This window comes from Apteryx rowi, unplaced genomic scaffold, assembly GCF_003343035.1.
Source record: "Apteryx rowi isolate R43461 unplaced genomic scaffold, aptRow1 scaffold_512, whole genome shotgun sequence".
In the NCBI taxonomy this organism is placed as follows: domain Eukaryota; kingdom Metazoa; phylum Chordata; class Aves; order Apterygiformes; family Apterygidae; genus Apteryx; species Apteryx rowi.
In genome coordinates this window covers 259,817-274,900 of record NW_020450775.1, presented here as the reverse complement: position 1 = coordinate 274,900, position 15,084 = coordinate 259,817, and the positions used below count along the sequence as shown (strand labels likewise).

General features: G+C 38.4%; 1 protein-coding gene across 3 annotated transcripts in view; it reads left to right on the top strand.

Moving 5' to 3' along the window:
• Positions 1-15,084, top strand: part of ME1 (malic enzyme 1) — a 202,661-nt gene that overhangs the window by 150,423 nt on the left and 37,154 nt on the right. For all 3 annotated transcript variants that reach the window (XM_026080234.1, XM_026080236.1, XM_026080235.1), the window contains exon 7: positions 10,207-10,316. In XM_026080234.1, coding sequence (XP_025936019.1) covers positions 10,207-10,316 — 110 coding nt within the window. The remainder of the gene's footprint in view (positions 1-10,206; positions 10,317-15,084) is intronic.

Here is a 15,084-nt window from a genome sequence, read left to right as displayed (position 1 = left end):
AAAATATCTATAAACTCATCCAAATATAATCAAAAATATAGGTAAGTGCAGATATCTTGTTTTAAACTTCCGAAGCTACTTAGAAATCCTTAGGATCTGGCAAAAGATATAGTATCTTTTCCAGAAAGGCACTGCAGTTGCTATAAATCACTCAGGCTTAATTCAGTAAGGTATCAAAGCATATACATGACTTAAAGCAGAGGAATAATCTTTTGGACCCAAGTTGGAATTCTCATATGTTTAAGTACCTTAATAAATCAGCCTTTATTGAAGAAGTACTTTTAAATGTTATTAGACCCAGATATATAAGCAAAATTGAAAAATTATTATGAAAAATTTTGATCTGAAATTATCAGCCAAAGATCCCTTTCTATTTTTGTTGCCATAGTGCTTTCTTTTTTTCCCCAAACTTTCCCCCACTTTTTTTGAAAGGTGGAGAAAACTACTATCTGGGCAATGAATATATGAAAGTTTATTCTCTAGAAAATACGATATAACTTGTATAAGCAAAAGTAGTTTTATGGGCTAAGTTTCAAAACACTTCCTTAAATGCAAATATGATTTGTGCAACTGAATGGGAGCCTTTAAATTTTCCAAGTGTAGCTCTCATTTTAATACAGAAATCTGAGAGCCTGCTGAGAGAAAAATTTCATGCCCAGATTTAGGAATTCAGCCAGGAATTTATTTTATTATTTATTATTTATTATTTATTATTATATTTATTTATTATTTAGGAATTCATATATTCTTGGAATATATGGTTCCATTAATCACAGTGATTACTAATAATGATGTTTATAGTGTAGCGTCTTTCATCCTGGAAGATCTACGGAGGACTTCTCTGTGACATTCCTATTTTATTGCTGACCACTGTTCAAGTGCTGCTGTACTTACTTCTTTTTGATAATTCCTGTCAATATTTAGCACATTTAAAATTGTTTTAAAGTGTGTTGGCATGCCCCTGCACAGGGGAAGTCTCAGAACTGAGGTTTTCTGGTGTTTTGGGGGGCAAAATAAAATTCCTGGAAATCTGGGATAGCTGCTATTAATCATTGAATTTTTAACAAGTGTTTAAAGATTCCACTCTTGAAATGACCAGGAAACACCCATTTGAAGCCAGATTCAAATGATTTAAGCTGCATAGGATGATACACTGCAAAGTGTTTTATAATACTCTTTTTTTGATAGCAGCAATTTCTTTTTGGTTTAGTGTGAAGCCATTTAATTAAATCTAGTTGTTACATTTCAAAAGCCGACAGGCTTACTGAGGAGCCCTCTGTCTTTTGAGAAGCAGGGCATGACACACACCTTTAGCTACAGCTAAAGATTCATGAGGAATGAAGCTGCTTGCTATTTCCAGACGAGACGGATTTTTCTCTTGGTTCACTGTTTTTCTGATTTAGTCTACTCAGACACTTGACCAGTCCATCTGTTCAGTACCCTTCCCTCCCTCAGCCGAAAGTGTCACAGTGCCAAGTCTAAACAAGAACTAAAGAGACTGAAAAGAAAAAAACTCAGATCATCTGTCTCAAATCTGCACTCATCTCTTTTAAATGTATATAAAACTGAAGGTAATTTGAGATTGCTCTTTGGTCGCAGTCACAGTTAAAGCAGCTGAAGTGGTAACTCTGAAAAAAGAAGGAGAATAACTAAGAGAGATAGAATTACATTTTCAGGCTCCCAGAGTTTACTTTTGACTTAGGTCGGGTCAGTATCAGGTAACTGGGGAGCCAATACACATTCACGAGAAAACATCACAGCAATTCGATTTGCTGCTTATTGCACATCCATACAGAACTCTTTTTTAAGAGGAAAACAAAATTTACAGCATAGGGTTTTTTTTTTTCCTCCTTAAATTTAACTTGAGCAATAGCCAAGCATGCATACCTCTGCATTCGTGGAAGTTTATATATGATATGTTTTTTCATGCCTATGAGCTAGTCTACTAGTGCTGGTGTTTGTGTCATGGCAAGAACTGAGTGTAAGAGTTTTGGCTCTTGTCTGACTTTAATGAAATTTCGTGAGTAGGATTTCTTTGTATAACACACGTTATTCTGTACTGCAGTACTGTGTCATGCAGGCATCTCCCTGCGTGGGGGACTTGAATTGTTTTCACAGTGGAGAGCAGGCAACTTGATGATGTCCACACCTAGGAAATTAATCTGACAACAAGCAGTGCAAGATTTATGGAAAAGAAAGGTGGTTTTATGCAACAAAATCTCTAAAGAAGTTGATTTTACCTGATCGCACTCTCACAGTCACATGCTCGCAAGCCTCAGGAGGTACATGTCCAAGGGGTCTGGCCAGGAGTACTTGCGTGCAGCCCAGAGGCCGAAGGAGCACTGGCTCTCATGGCCTCAGTGTGTTTCCTSGCTTCCTTGTGATTAGCGATGACAAGCTTGTTTTAGACAGTTCTTTTATACCTTTAAGAACCAACAGCTACTCTGGCATGATCCTTTTGCCTCAGGATTTTGCTTACTTCAGCCTCTATAGCTATTAGGCAAGTCAGCTGCCCATTTGTCTGTGTATCCTCGTTTTGAATTTCTTAGGGCTGTAGTCTGGCTTCCTGTTGCACCAACAGGATAAGGACGGGCATATATGATGTGCTGGGACCTTGTTGCTGTTGTCCCCTTGTCAAGGTGCAGGGCCCTGCTGACGAGTGGCTGTGCTGCCATCTTACCAGAGCCCAGGTCTGCTGCTCTTGATGTAAAATTCCTCAAAGTTACCGCAGTCAGCTGTGTCCTTCGTTATCGATGCTCACCACTCCTTTAACCCTTGTTTTGCAGTCGCTTCTGGTGCTTTCACATACATTTCCATTTGTACTTCATTTATACCAGTCTTAGTATTTCTGCTACAGGACTTGACACACATGCACTGGAAAAGTCAAGGTTATGATCAAGCCCAGTTCCTAACACATTGTTGTGTGAAGTACTTTAGGACAAGTATATAAATCCAAAATAAAATAAAAGTGGTTTTGCTACTGTAAGAAATAAAATGCATTTCTATCAATAGTAATTTCTCATTAATTATTTTACAGCCTTTATGTCTCCCTGAGATAGCTGATAGTTAATTTAATCATCTATTGAACTAGAGGAACCTGCTCTAATCAAGTTCTCTAGTGAATGACAATATTATTCCTTTAATAGCACTTTAAAAATGCATGAAAATTTAGACAGAGCATCAACCAAAAATGTCTATTTGTTTTTTATTGTGATGCACTCTAAACATTATAATGTACCTTTGCCATAGTTCTGCCACTGAACAGGATCTATCTTGACCCTGCAGCAAGAGTACTAATTTTAGTATGGGAATCTTGGGAGAGAGGGAGAGTAATTCTTTGGGAAATACTGTTTTTGTTAATCTTTAGAAGCGCTTTCAACTTAAGGTTTCAGCAGGATGCATTTCTCTGTCTTCAGTTTAAAGAGCAAGTAGTACTTAGTCCTGTGATACAAAGTGTGATGCAGCCAAGTTTATGAAAAATTAAGCTAAAAAATGTACCGTCTTTTTCTAGTGATAATTGTTTATGCTCCTGCACCACAAAGCCTTAAATTTAATTCCCCTTTTTGCCTAAGAGAAACCCTTTATGTAAATGGTGCCTGACTGTAGACAGAGGATCTGTTTTTTGCTTGTCTGCTTRCATGTGACAACTTCTAGGACCACCAAACACAAAACCGTCCTTATTCAGCACCACTCTGTTCCTCCACTTTGCTCTTTCCAAGACCCACAGAGTCCACAAATGTAACAGTGCTTTTGGAGGAGGAAAAAAAAAAAGAGATTTTGAACCATCTCCAGCCCTTTCTGCTCACTGCCTCCGGGTCAGCAAGGCCATGGCGATGAAGAACCAAYCTGTTCTGGGGAGGGAAGCGCGAGCAGAGGGGTGTTGGAGCACCAGCACAAAGCAGGATTGGGCATGAAACTGGCACCGCACACGCTGTAGCACTGCTACATCATTTGGTATTGCCTATATTTCAGAATTGCAGTGTTTGGAATTTAGGATGCCTTTTAGAATTGCACACTTTAGAATCACAGTGCTGTTATTGTGCCATTAGTACGTATTTGACTGGTAATTTCAAGAAAGACTTTTGTAGAATTATATTTTTTTAAGGAGGATGTGAATGAAGCAGGGATCTGCTACTCTAAGTACTAAGGCAGGTGCTAAATGCTGCTGTCTCGTCTTCCCTATCCCTGCTCTTGATTTGAAGATGTATTGAGATCATCAGGGCAGGGACTGGTTTGGAAACAGAAAATTGCTATGAAAAATACTTCTAACAAAGAAGAGGCTTTCTAAAGAGAAAATTAAAACAATGGCTGCCTGCAGGAAAGAATTGAAATTTAAATAGAGCCTTTCATGTGGCGAGCTGAGATGCTGACAGTTTCTATTAAGTTCTTTTGAAAATCTCTTCCTGTGAAGAATGTGATGGTTCCAACTTTCTGTTCCAATTCAGGACAGAGAGAGAAAATTATCTGTAATTTAATGATACCTTTTCTGGGAAGGGGTTTTTGTCATAGCACTGGCTAGAGCTGACTACACCTTGAACAGATTTCTGTCCTGTGCAGCTGTGGCGCATCAGGCTGTTACCCAGACAGTGTGAGTAGTAACGTCTGTTAGAGAGTGAATGCAGTGCTCACTCGAGTGTTTCTCAACTTGGCCACCTTTTTTCACCGAACATATAGGTAGTGAGTATTGCAGAAATCTCTATTCCCCTCTGTCAAATTTTGTTGAAATTAACCAAGAAATTAAAATTGAACTGGGAGAAGAGGTGCTAGGATGGATGCATGATCTGACTGCAAAAGTTTAATTTCCTTATGAAACAAAGTTAAAGGTAGCTTGAGGGAGAGCAGGAAGAGAAGGTATCCAGGTCGTAATAGCTGTCAGGAAATAATAATAGGGAAAGTGGGAAAGCATCTTTTCTTGAAAGCCTTGGCACAAAGAGGAGATAATAGTAGTGACCATTATGCTTTAAATCTATTTTGAGCAGTGGGATATATGGAAACTAGCAAACTTAAAGTGTGCGGAGTAGGGAGGAATGAGTTGATTTCCACATTGTCCTGGTACACTATAAATGGCTCTGGCTGGCAGCGTGGCTGACTGACGCACGAGGAAAGGGAGAGAATTCCAGTGTTGCTATCATTTTGGTTTTGCTCCTTCTTAGGAATGAGTGTCAGCAACCACTTCTGATGTTTTTAAAGCTTTTTCAGCTCCAAGYCCACATGAACAAAGAAAATAGTCAAATAGGATTTTGGAAACTCTACAGCCTAAAAAGCAACCACTTTGTTCCTTTAGGAAGGTTTCCAAAACAATGGCTGGCAGTAACAACAAATGATCCAAATATATTTCCAGAAAAATTCCTTAGCTGTAAAAGTAAGCATGGATTTTACTGGTCATATGGTTTGAATTCAAGATGGTGCCCAAACTTTTATAGCTCCCATTGGATTCTTTAGGGTATTCCCTGTTTGAGGTTCTTAAGAGCATATGGTTGCCAAAATGCTAGTACTATATACTTGGTATGGTTATGGAGCTGTGGGCACTTCTCCCCAGTATGTTACATAAAGATATTATATATAGAATTATTTGAAAGATTAATGTTGTTGTCACAGACAAATATAAACTTGTTTATAAATCGGGCAGACTAAATGAATACAGCTAAGACTGTTACACGAAGTATGTAATGAATCAGGAGTAGTATTAGAAACATTTTTTTCTGGCAACCACACATTATTCTGGTGAGCTGGTTCTTTTTAATCCATTGTCCAATGTTTGCCTTCCATATTTGATGACAAATATAAAGTTGCATGTTTGTTATCACTCTAGTCCACATTTTTTGTCCGCAACAGAGAAAGGAAAGATGACTTTGAATTTCTGTCCAGTTTGGTTCAGATTCAGACTTCTTGTATGACTTTGAGCAAGAGGCAAAGATCCAAGTACACAAAAAGATGTGGGTGACAAAACAGGACTTACCAGGGAGAGTAGTGATCTGGATTATTGCTCTCTAGGGACTATTTATGTGTCATCAGCTACCACAGTGACGGATGCAAAACAAGCAGAAGAGAGGAATTCACAACTACAAAACTCATGCCTGCTAGAACCCAGCAATCTTTCCATGATACTGAAGCCAAAATATTGCTGTCATAGAAGTGTGTTCCAGAGCAAGAAAAGAGTTACGCATTCACTAGAAGAATTCACTAGGGCATTTGTTATGGTTGCCACTGAGGAGAATATGTTCCTGGTTTTCATTTATTTTCTTAGTTTTGGTAGTCTAGGGCTAGATCCTTTATTTCTTCAAATGCTCTGGTTAAGACAGTTGATGGCCACTAGGTAGGTTCTCCCTTCAATTTATTTGTACCACCTTTCAGTATGAACATGTGTGTTAGCTATATGTTTCTCCATTTCCCCAATTATCCCCTGTGTATCCCTAAGCCAGAAGTATGTGATAGCTGGGGAAGTGTTGTCTCTGTTTGGGGCAAGTGATAAGGTGTGATATGTTAAATGTGACTCATGTTTGCAGCACTGTTACCATATAAAACGTCTGCTTGCTCCCATGACTCTGTTTTTGATAGATTGTGAAATTTGAGCCTGGTCCAACAGATATGAAACCAAATGAGTCAGATTTTGTCTCAATGCATTCAAGTACAAATTGCAGGTGTTCTGCTGATTCCCTGAAGACAGCAACATCAGCAACATAGGGAAGACCAGTGAAGACTTTATTGCTGCAGTTGATCTCTGAGTAATACACAACCTTTCCTTAAGAACCAGTGTGACATGCCAGACTAAAACTGAGGCAAGAATGCAGCCTTGACAGACACTGTGTGTAGTGTTAAGCTATGATTGTCCCTATCTATTGTGTCCTTGATTCCTGTGCCCTTGTCAAGGTCTTAGTTTAAGTTCAGCACAATATTCTCATATTATCTGTAGAAACAACTATAGCAGGTTTTAAGCTAGGAGGGAAAAAAAAGAACTGAAGTCCTGGTTCATATCTGGCAATATCCAGAGAGCAAGCAGAGAAGTTATTGAGAATTGACTTTTAAGAATGAAAATGAGATTATTCTACATGGCATTTTGAATCAGTAGCAGTTAGGTCTTGCAAGGAGGAAGGGAGTGAACTTTTTTACCCCTCCAAGAACAGCAATAACTCTTTAGAGTGATAGAAGGTGCAGTACAATGGTGCACTCTGTCAGTTTTGCTAGTAACTGGATTTGAATGTAATCAAGCTAATTGTTTGGTTAAACTTGAGTTCTCTGAATTGTCTGTACCAAGTTAATTGATTGAACTTTGAGAGGAGAATATAGGTCACCTCCAGTAGTTGAAGACTGCATCTAGTGAAGTGCAAGATGGATGCTTGCAGAGAGACGCACCAAGTGCAGTCCCCCTCTGCAGCATAACATATTTCTGGAGAAAGGGAGTACGGAGATGCAGAATTAGGTTTTCTGTTTTTTTTCCATTGTAATTAAATTAGCCAGCTATGATATCTTGCTCAGAAAATTAGTTTGGATGGTGTGCCCAGTATAGAATGAAGGCTTTCTACAGGGACATTGATTTAATATAATTCACATGGAGTTTTGATAGGTGACTACAGAAGTGATGCGGTAAGAAAATGGAGAAAAATCAAGTGCAGATGAGAAAATGGAATATTATATAGGGCAAAATAAAGTAACAGACATTGGCTTAATGACATCAAAAAACTCTTCTAACCAAGTTCCAGGATTCCAGAGTGTTAATCTCATTAGTTGCAAATTATTATCCAACTGTCAACTCCTGGATCCTTGTGGAATCACAGAAATTCAAGTCAGATAGTAAATCAGGTCAGAAATCTAAATTAATTTTTGAAAAGTAGCTCCAATTTCTTTTCCCATTTGAGCTCAGTTGTGATTTACTGTACTGAATTACTGACCAGCCAAATTCTCTTTTAAACAGTTCTCTGTCGTTATGCTGCTCAAGAAGTCCAGATTTTTCCATAAAACCTGAAGATGTATTTATTTTCAGCAGGGATTACCATTCCTGCCAGAGGAATCCCAGTAGTTTTGGCTAATTGTAATAAGGCTGTAAATATGTGATTTCCATGGAAATTAATTTAGTCACAGGATTTTTTGTGCTTTTTTTTATATTGATGGCTTTCCTTAACATGGCCTGCCAAAAGTATGTATGGCTTAAAGAAAAGCTATATTCACATCGCAGTTGAGTATTTTTAGGGAATTGCCCAGTATACATATATATTGCTTTTCTGGATGAAACAGAAATTGCTTGACTGTATCTGTTGGATTTGTACTGTTAACAGATAAAGATAAACTCCTTTAGCACAAACAGGGCACGTGCTTTTGAGATCTTGCCCTATTAGTCCCTTTAGGTAGTAAGTTTTTATAGCAACACTCATGCAAATTTTTTTTTAGTTACATCATATGGGTTTTTAGTCTGCACAGCTTGCCTACATTCACTTTTAGTCTAAAACACTTTTTTGAAATAACTTTTCTTGTAATGTTAATTCAGGATGGAATATTCTTTATGTGGGTATTTCCAGATTCAAACATACGTAGGCAGTTTTAGTATCGACCCTAAATTTTCAACTTTTGGAGGGTTGATTTTTTTCTATATGAGATTGACAATATTCCAATTATACTGTTTGCTGTTGCTGACGTGCCCTGAGCTTGAATTCAATCTTTACATAGTTTTGTCTAGAAATGTCTGTGATTTTTTTTAGGCAAGTGTTTTAAAATGCCATATGGRAAGGTTGAGCAAGAAATCCAGAGAAAACATTATTATGAGATGTTTCTAAGGACTTGAGGATGCATAGTAGGAATATTAAATTGCTTATAATTAACTCTCATTTTAGGAGTAACCTTATTAGTACATCAAGTCAATTTTTTATTCGTTAGATATTAATATATTAGGAAAGGAGGAATTAAGAGTCTAATGCCAGGAGTCTGGAGTTTCCATACCTTTTTTTTTTTTTAATACTTCTGTGCCCCTGACTTAGATGATTTTAGATGTGTTTGAGGTGCCTAATGCCTGTTGAAGTCAATGTAGGCACCTAACTATACTGAAAAAATCCTGCTGTTTGCTGCCTGGTAGCACAGCCTTGATGTGCAGTGGGGCCAAGGCGCACAGGTAGCACAGTACTGTAAATGCCGTTGCCTGCAGTACCTGTGGAGCATCATCTGGCAGCAGGGACATTAAACTGGCCAAGTATTCTCTCCCTGAAAACTTTCATAAGCAAGTTTCTCTTTTAATTCTGTGGTTTTTTAATTCTCTTTTGATTCTGTGGTCACTATTGGTGCATGTAAATAAGCAAATTGTTTTCAAGATATATAATGACTGACATTAATTTTGAGATTATTACCACAGGCTTAATCAAGAGTTACTTATCCAGGCTATTGAACTGACTTTGATAATCATATCAGCTAGATGATACAAATCTGATGCTACTGCGCCTTATATTTTCAAAATATAGTATTTACAAAAAATTTCAAAGTATTATAGGACGTCAGCTTGAATTATTTCATCAGCTAGATGGATGAACAACATTGAAACAGATGATAACATTGATTCTAAGCATACTATTTAAGAAACACTTAGAATTAGTTTCAGAAAATCAATTTTGAGAATCCTGTCAAAGAGCAGATGTAACAAATTTAGATAAACTAATTTCTGTATACACCCAAAGATTTAGTATATGTTAACCAACTTGAACACAATTCAAATTTATAGCTGTCATTTTCCTTCCTTTAATTTGTTCTCACATTTTTATCACTTGTCTAGATTAACTGTGTTTCTGCTAAATGCTTTTTTTGTGGTGAGAAGAAGGGTTGAGCAGGTTGTGAGTGATATCATGCTGCTGACCTACCTGCATAATGACATTAAAATAAAATCCATGTTCTGAAGGTGTTACTTTTCATTACCTTCTGTATGAGTCAAAGTTTTTTGCTTATTAGCTGACTGCTCAGTGAAGACTTCTGTTGAGATGTCTGCAAAAAGATGAAGGCCTTTTCCCTGATCTTTTATTCTTAACTTAGAACACAGTAACGCATATTAGTAGGCTAATTATGCCTTCTAGTGAATTTATATGAATATGAAGATACAGAATGTAACAGAAATGTAACTATATGTATAAGTCATATTACACTTGTATTCAGAGTGACTGCAAAGGTTAATAAGTTTTTGGTGTACAGTTAAATATTATTTTAATATAAACATACAATTTTTTGTCCTTTTAGGTATGGCATGAACTGCCTCATTCAGTTTGAGGATTTTGCTAACGCTAATGCATTCCGCCTTCTRAATAAGTACCGTAACAAGTATTGCACTTTCAATGATGACATTCAAGGTAACACATTCTCTTTCTTCTATTGTGATGCTTACAAGCCAGAAAAACGAGTCTCAGTTGCTTACCAGAGGGTGTGAATGACTTTCTCATATAAATTATAACTTAAGATCTTTGGTCAAATGTCAAAGTTCAAGTCTGGACTGTATTTCCCTCAGTTTTCTTTGCCACTACAGTGGCAACTGCTCTGCAGTCTCTTTGTGCTTCAGAGCTTTCTTGATAAATGTCAAACTTTATTTCAGTTCTTAAACTGACAACTCAGTTAAATATCCCTCTAATTTCTGTTGAAGTTTCAGGGCTGCATTTAATTTTAGAGGGAAATTATCCCCTAGACTTTGCTTTCCCATCTGAATCATTTGTGGCAGCTGGCATACAGGAAAGATCCAGGAGGAGAAAAGCCAGCAGCAGAAGGAAAAGCACGCCTCGTGCTCTGCAGTGGCTTTGGGGAATTTGTCTGGGTCTGCAAGCAAGGGGGATGCCCTCAGGGCTTAGTCTAGATGGGCATCGTGTCCCTTTGCTCCCAAGAAGAAAGAGATGAACAGGATGGAAACAGCTGGTGCTACTCTTTGGGTTGCCTTACTTCCTTATTTTTTACAGGAAGAAAGTACCGGGAAGTAGCTTTCTGTAGGGTAATGTGGACACTGGCTTGCTTGCTTGCGAGAAGGCCAAAGTCAGAAGAACTGGAGAGGAGAACCAGGCTGCCTCTTGCCTCTTGCCCCCGCGTGTTTTTATAGGTGGTGGAGACCCTCCGCACTGACAATATCTAGATATGGGAGTCTAGCTGCCTTCATTTCTAATGGATTACAGAGACCCTCTGAGCCAGGCATTAAGGACTTGGGTTTTTCCGAAGTCGTTTTTGAGTCTCACTTGGTACCTGGGCTACTGCTGCATTTCAGGGACCCGCGCAGGCTTGCCGATACAAATAGCCCTTGTCTTTGCGATGTTAGGGATTTTGTGAGCTACATGAACTCTGTTTTTGTTGCGAGCCTGGCTGAGTTTTGCTCCTGCATCTGAAACAGATTAGAGAGGACAAACTCCCAAATGGGAAATAAACTAATTATAAAATGTCATTTCTCTGTAACAAGCCTGGTGCTTGTTACCCTGCAGGGTTCATGGGTAGACCTGGCTACAACTGTTCAGTGCAAATGTAGCAGACCAAGCAGCATCTGGAAATTTCTCTAGCTGTTTGGAGACCCGTCTCCCAAGGGGAATTCTCTTTCCTTACAGGACAGAGGTCCGCACTCCGAATCACTGAGATGGTCAACTAGAATGTAGTTTTAAATAAACGGAAGTGAGGCTTTTCCAGCAAAAGTATACCAAATATTGCTACACTAAGCTGAGAAAGCCTTCAGTGACTCCAGATGCATTTTGTAACCACTGCTTTTCCTAAAACACCTAGGAAGGAGGTGTCTTCACATCCAGACGTATTGTAAAGTATCTGTCTGGCTTTTGACCCCAGCTGCCCTAGCAGCTATCAGTCTTCCTTAAAAGTGCAGCCACARTTTATTCAGTTTCTGCAGTCTAATTTGTGTTTGTGGGTCTTTTGGTATTTTCATAAATGATGTCTGGGACTTTCAGGTGATCTCCGGTTTAAGCAGGTGCTCAGCCTGCTCTGCTCTCTGCCATTTGTCATCATATCCTCATAAACACCCTCGGCATCTTTTTTGTAGGACATCGTCTCTCCTAATGTGTGGCAATGGAAAAACAACAGCCCAAAAATAGGTCCAGTGATCTTTCCTCCTTCTTTGTGTTCCAGGTTTATAAAGCCTAAAGGTCTTTAAGGATTGCTACTCATAACCTGACAGCATTAATGAGAATAGGTGTGGCTAACTTCTTTAGCAGTYGTTAGAGATTCTCCATTTCTAGATATAGAGTGAGTTTTCAAGGCTGCTTGAAAGAGTGGCTGTCTCAGCATGCAAGTTATATTTTCTGCCCCTAAGGCAGTAAACTTGACAAGCAGCGTCAGACCAACAGAAGCAAACAAACACAGTGCTGCGCCTGCTGTGCCACCATCTTCTTCTGAAAATAATGCTCATGTGGGAGTTTAAACATAGTTCCTCTTGGTCTAAATGTTTGACAGCCCAAAGCTGCTTCAAGGAGAGCAAGCAATTTGCATTTTTAATATGTTTTACACAAGGACTTAGGCTGTTTTCATTCTCCTAGGATATTCAGACAAGTGATTCCTATCATAGGGATGCAGTGGAGAACTTTAAGTACCCCAAAACTAAAAAAAACTAATTTACAATTCTGACTCCTGCCAGACACTATAACTATAAAGGTTATATGGCAAGCTGAAGAATTGACCCGACAAAATACCTATTGCAAGTAGTAACTTGGACAATTCCAGTTGCCTCCTGTTGGCTTTGACTGTTTGCAGGGTGTCTGCATGCCCCTATTGATGCCATTGCAGAACATTTGGAAAGAAAGGATCCACCAAAGCACTGATAGCATAAAATCACTGGAGATCATCCATGAAGGGTAACCTATAGATATATTTGAGAATTTCTGCAACAGTTTTGTCTCCATCCCTGCTGCAGCAGGGGCCACATCCTTGATTTTGGAAAGAAGAGTTGTAACTTTCTCTATAACCCAGTTCTGTACTCAAAGAATTGCAAACAAGGGCAAACAGGGTGCTGAGCAACTTCTATAAACCTGTATTAGAACATTCAAATTACTCTTATTTTATCATTCTGAAAAGCATTTTGTTTTTTTGGATGAGTGGTGGCTTTTTTCCCCTTCTGTGATTATGAGCATTTTTAGATGTTTCTATTTTTGAAATAACTTTCTAGGATCGCAATAGCAGTAACATTGCTTTATGGAGAAAATATTAACTTTTTTTTTTCTTGTATTCTTGCTTGTTTTTATTCTGACCACAAATCAGTTTGCTTCAGCTTTTTTCTCTGAAAGACAGAGAATATGATTTTTGGCAATGAAGATCAGTGAAGGCCTTGGGTTCAAAACAAATGCCTTTATTTGGTTCTCTAACTATTAGGCAGCATTTTCCAACATCAAATTGTTTTTGATGGTAATTTCCTATATGGAAAAAGTATTAATATAGTAATGCCAAGCTCTCAAACATTTAGAAATGCCTGGATTAAATTATGTTGATAAACTTTGTTTGTCCCCAGTACATTTAGGGTAGGCACCATAAGGACAGTATTGGGATTTTCTTAAAGAGGTGACATGTTTTTTTCCCCTCTGAAAGTCCTGCCTCGACATGGAGCAACCCCAGAAAATGAATCAGGAATTGTGTTGTGAAACTGAGCCGTTTAGTAAGAGGGAGATGTTCCCTGCTTTATCAGCCTCCCTGGAGGGAGATGGGGTTGGGATCCATGGTTTGAAGTTGAAAATCCCCTTGGGGAAACGAACCTGTTGCATTCCCTGTGCAGGGCTCCTACATGGTGTTGCACAAAGCTCTTAAGAGAGGTTAAAGAAGTCTTAGATGCACGTCCAAAATTGCAACGTCTGAAATCTTTACTCCATCTGCTGAGTACCTAAACGGGGGGCACATAGCAATATCCACTCAGAGACAGCCTAGGTGCCTGCGGTTCTGCTTGTGCCATTGTCGCAGGCTGGTAGTGTATGCCTGGCTCCCGGTTGGGATTTGCTCAGGGCATACCTGCTCCTCGGGAAGTGGCAGAGCAGGGTGGCACGGCGGTGCCTTTCCACACCCAGTTGGGTTTTGGGGTGGCCATTGAAGCAGCTTTGGCTGCTCAGGCATGGTCGGTGGCTTAAGGCAAGTTTCCACATCTCTGTAACCATGCACTTAGTTTACATGGGTCTCTAAACACTTACCACATGGTAGGTTTTTTCAGGCATTGCTGACGTGGCTGAATATGAAATAGTGGCCAGACTTTCTCTAGCCTTGCTGCCTCTGTATGGGCCAATTGTTTCAGCTAGTTGTTTTGATCCTCCCCCCCCCCCCCACACACAGTACTTTAAAATTGTCTCAATGGAAAATGACAAACTTTTGCGGTATAAGCCAATATATTAAAAATGTTTGTGTACGCAGTATAATTCTGTGAGTTTTTATTTTAGCATTCTAGCTCTGTTTCACTGTGCCCACAGATGCAATGCTTTCCCCCGTTATGGGCCCAGAACCTGTATTATAATGCCAACCAAAATAATTCCAAAACAGTGCAATCTCTCCATGTAAATAGCTTCAGTATCCGTCATGGCTTTAGATGTCATTTGTTTTTAACAGCTGTGCAGTTTAATTGCAACAAAATTTTATTAAAGAAACAGACCTAAAAAAAATGTTGAGCACATGCAATTTAAGATTATTATTCCATCTTACACATGTTTTATGCTAAATATATACTAAATATTTAGCAGAATGTACCATTTGAATAATTAGGAAAACTTTAGCTGAAGATTATATTATGACCATGTTAATCTTAAATCAGTGTAATTCTCAGAAATCAGAATTTCCCTATCACAAACTTTTTAGCATTTAATTCTTTTTAACATTGGAAATATTACAAATGGTATCTGGAAATTCCAGTTCCTGAAATCAATTTGAAAATGGTTTGAGGTTTTTTTTTTTTTTTTAAGATGATTTTTTTTTCCAGTTCATTCTCTGACCCAGGATTTGGGAAATGCAATGTTAAATAATATGTAGTAGCTCACATTTTGATACCATATATCTCAAATTCTGATACTAAATGTAGACTATAGAAAGCCTCTTTCATAACTTGAAGTGAAATATGCTTCCAGGTGAAACAGACTTTTGTTTTTTTATAACTAAAAAAAAAAATTCCAATTAAGACAT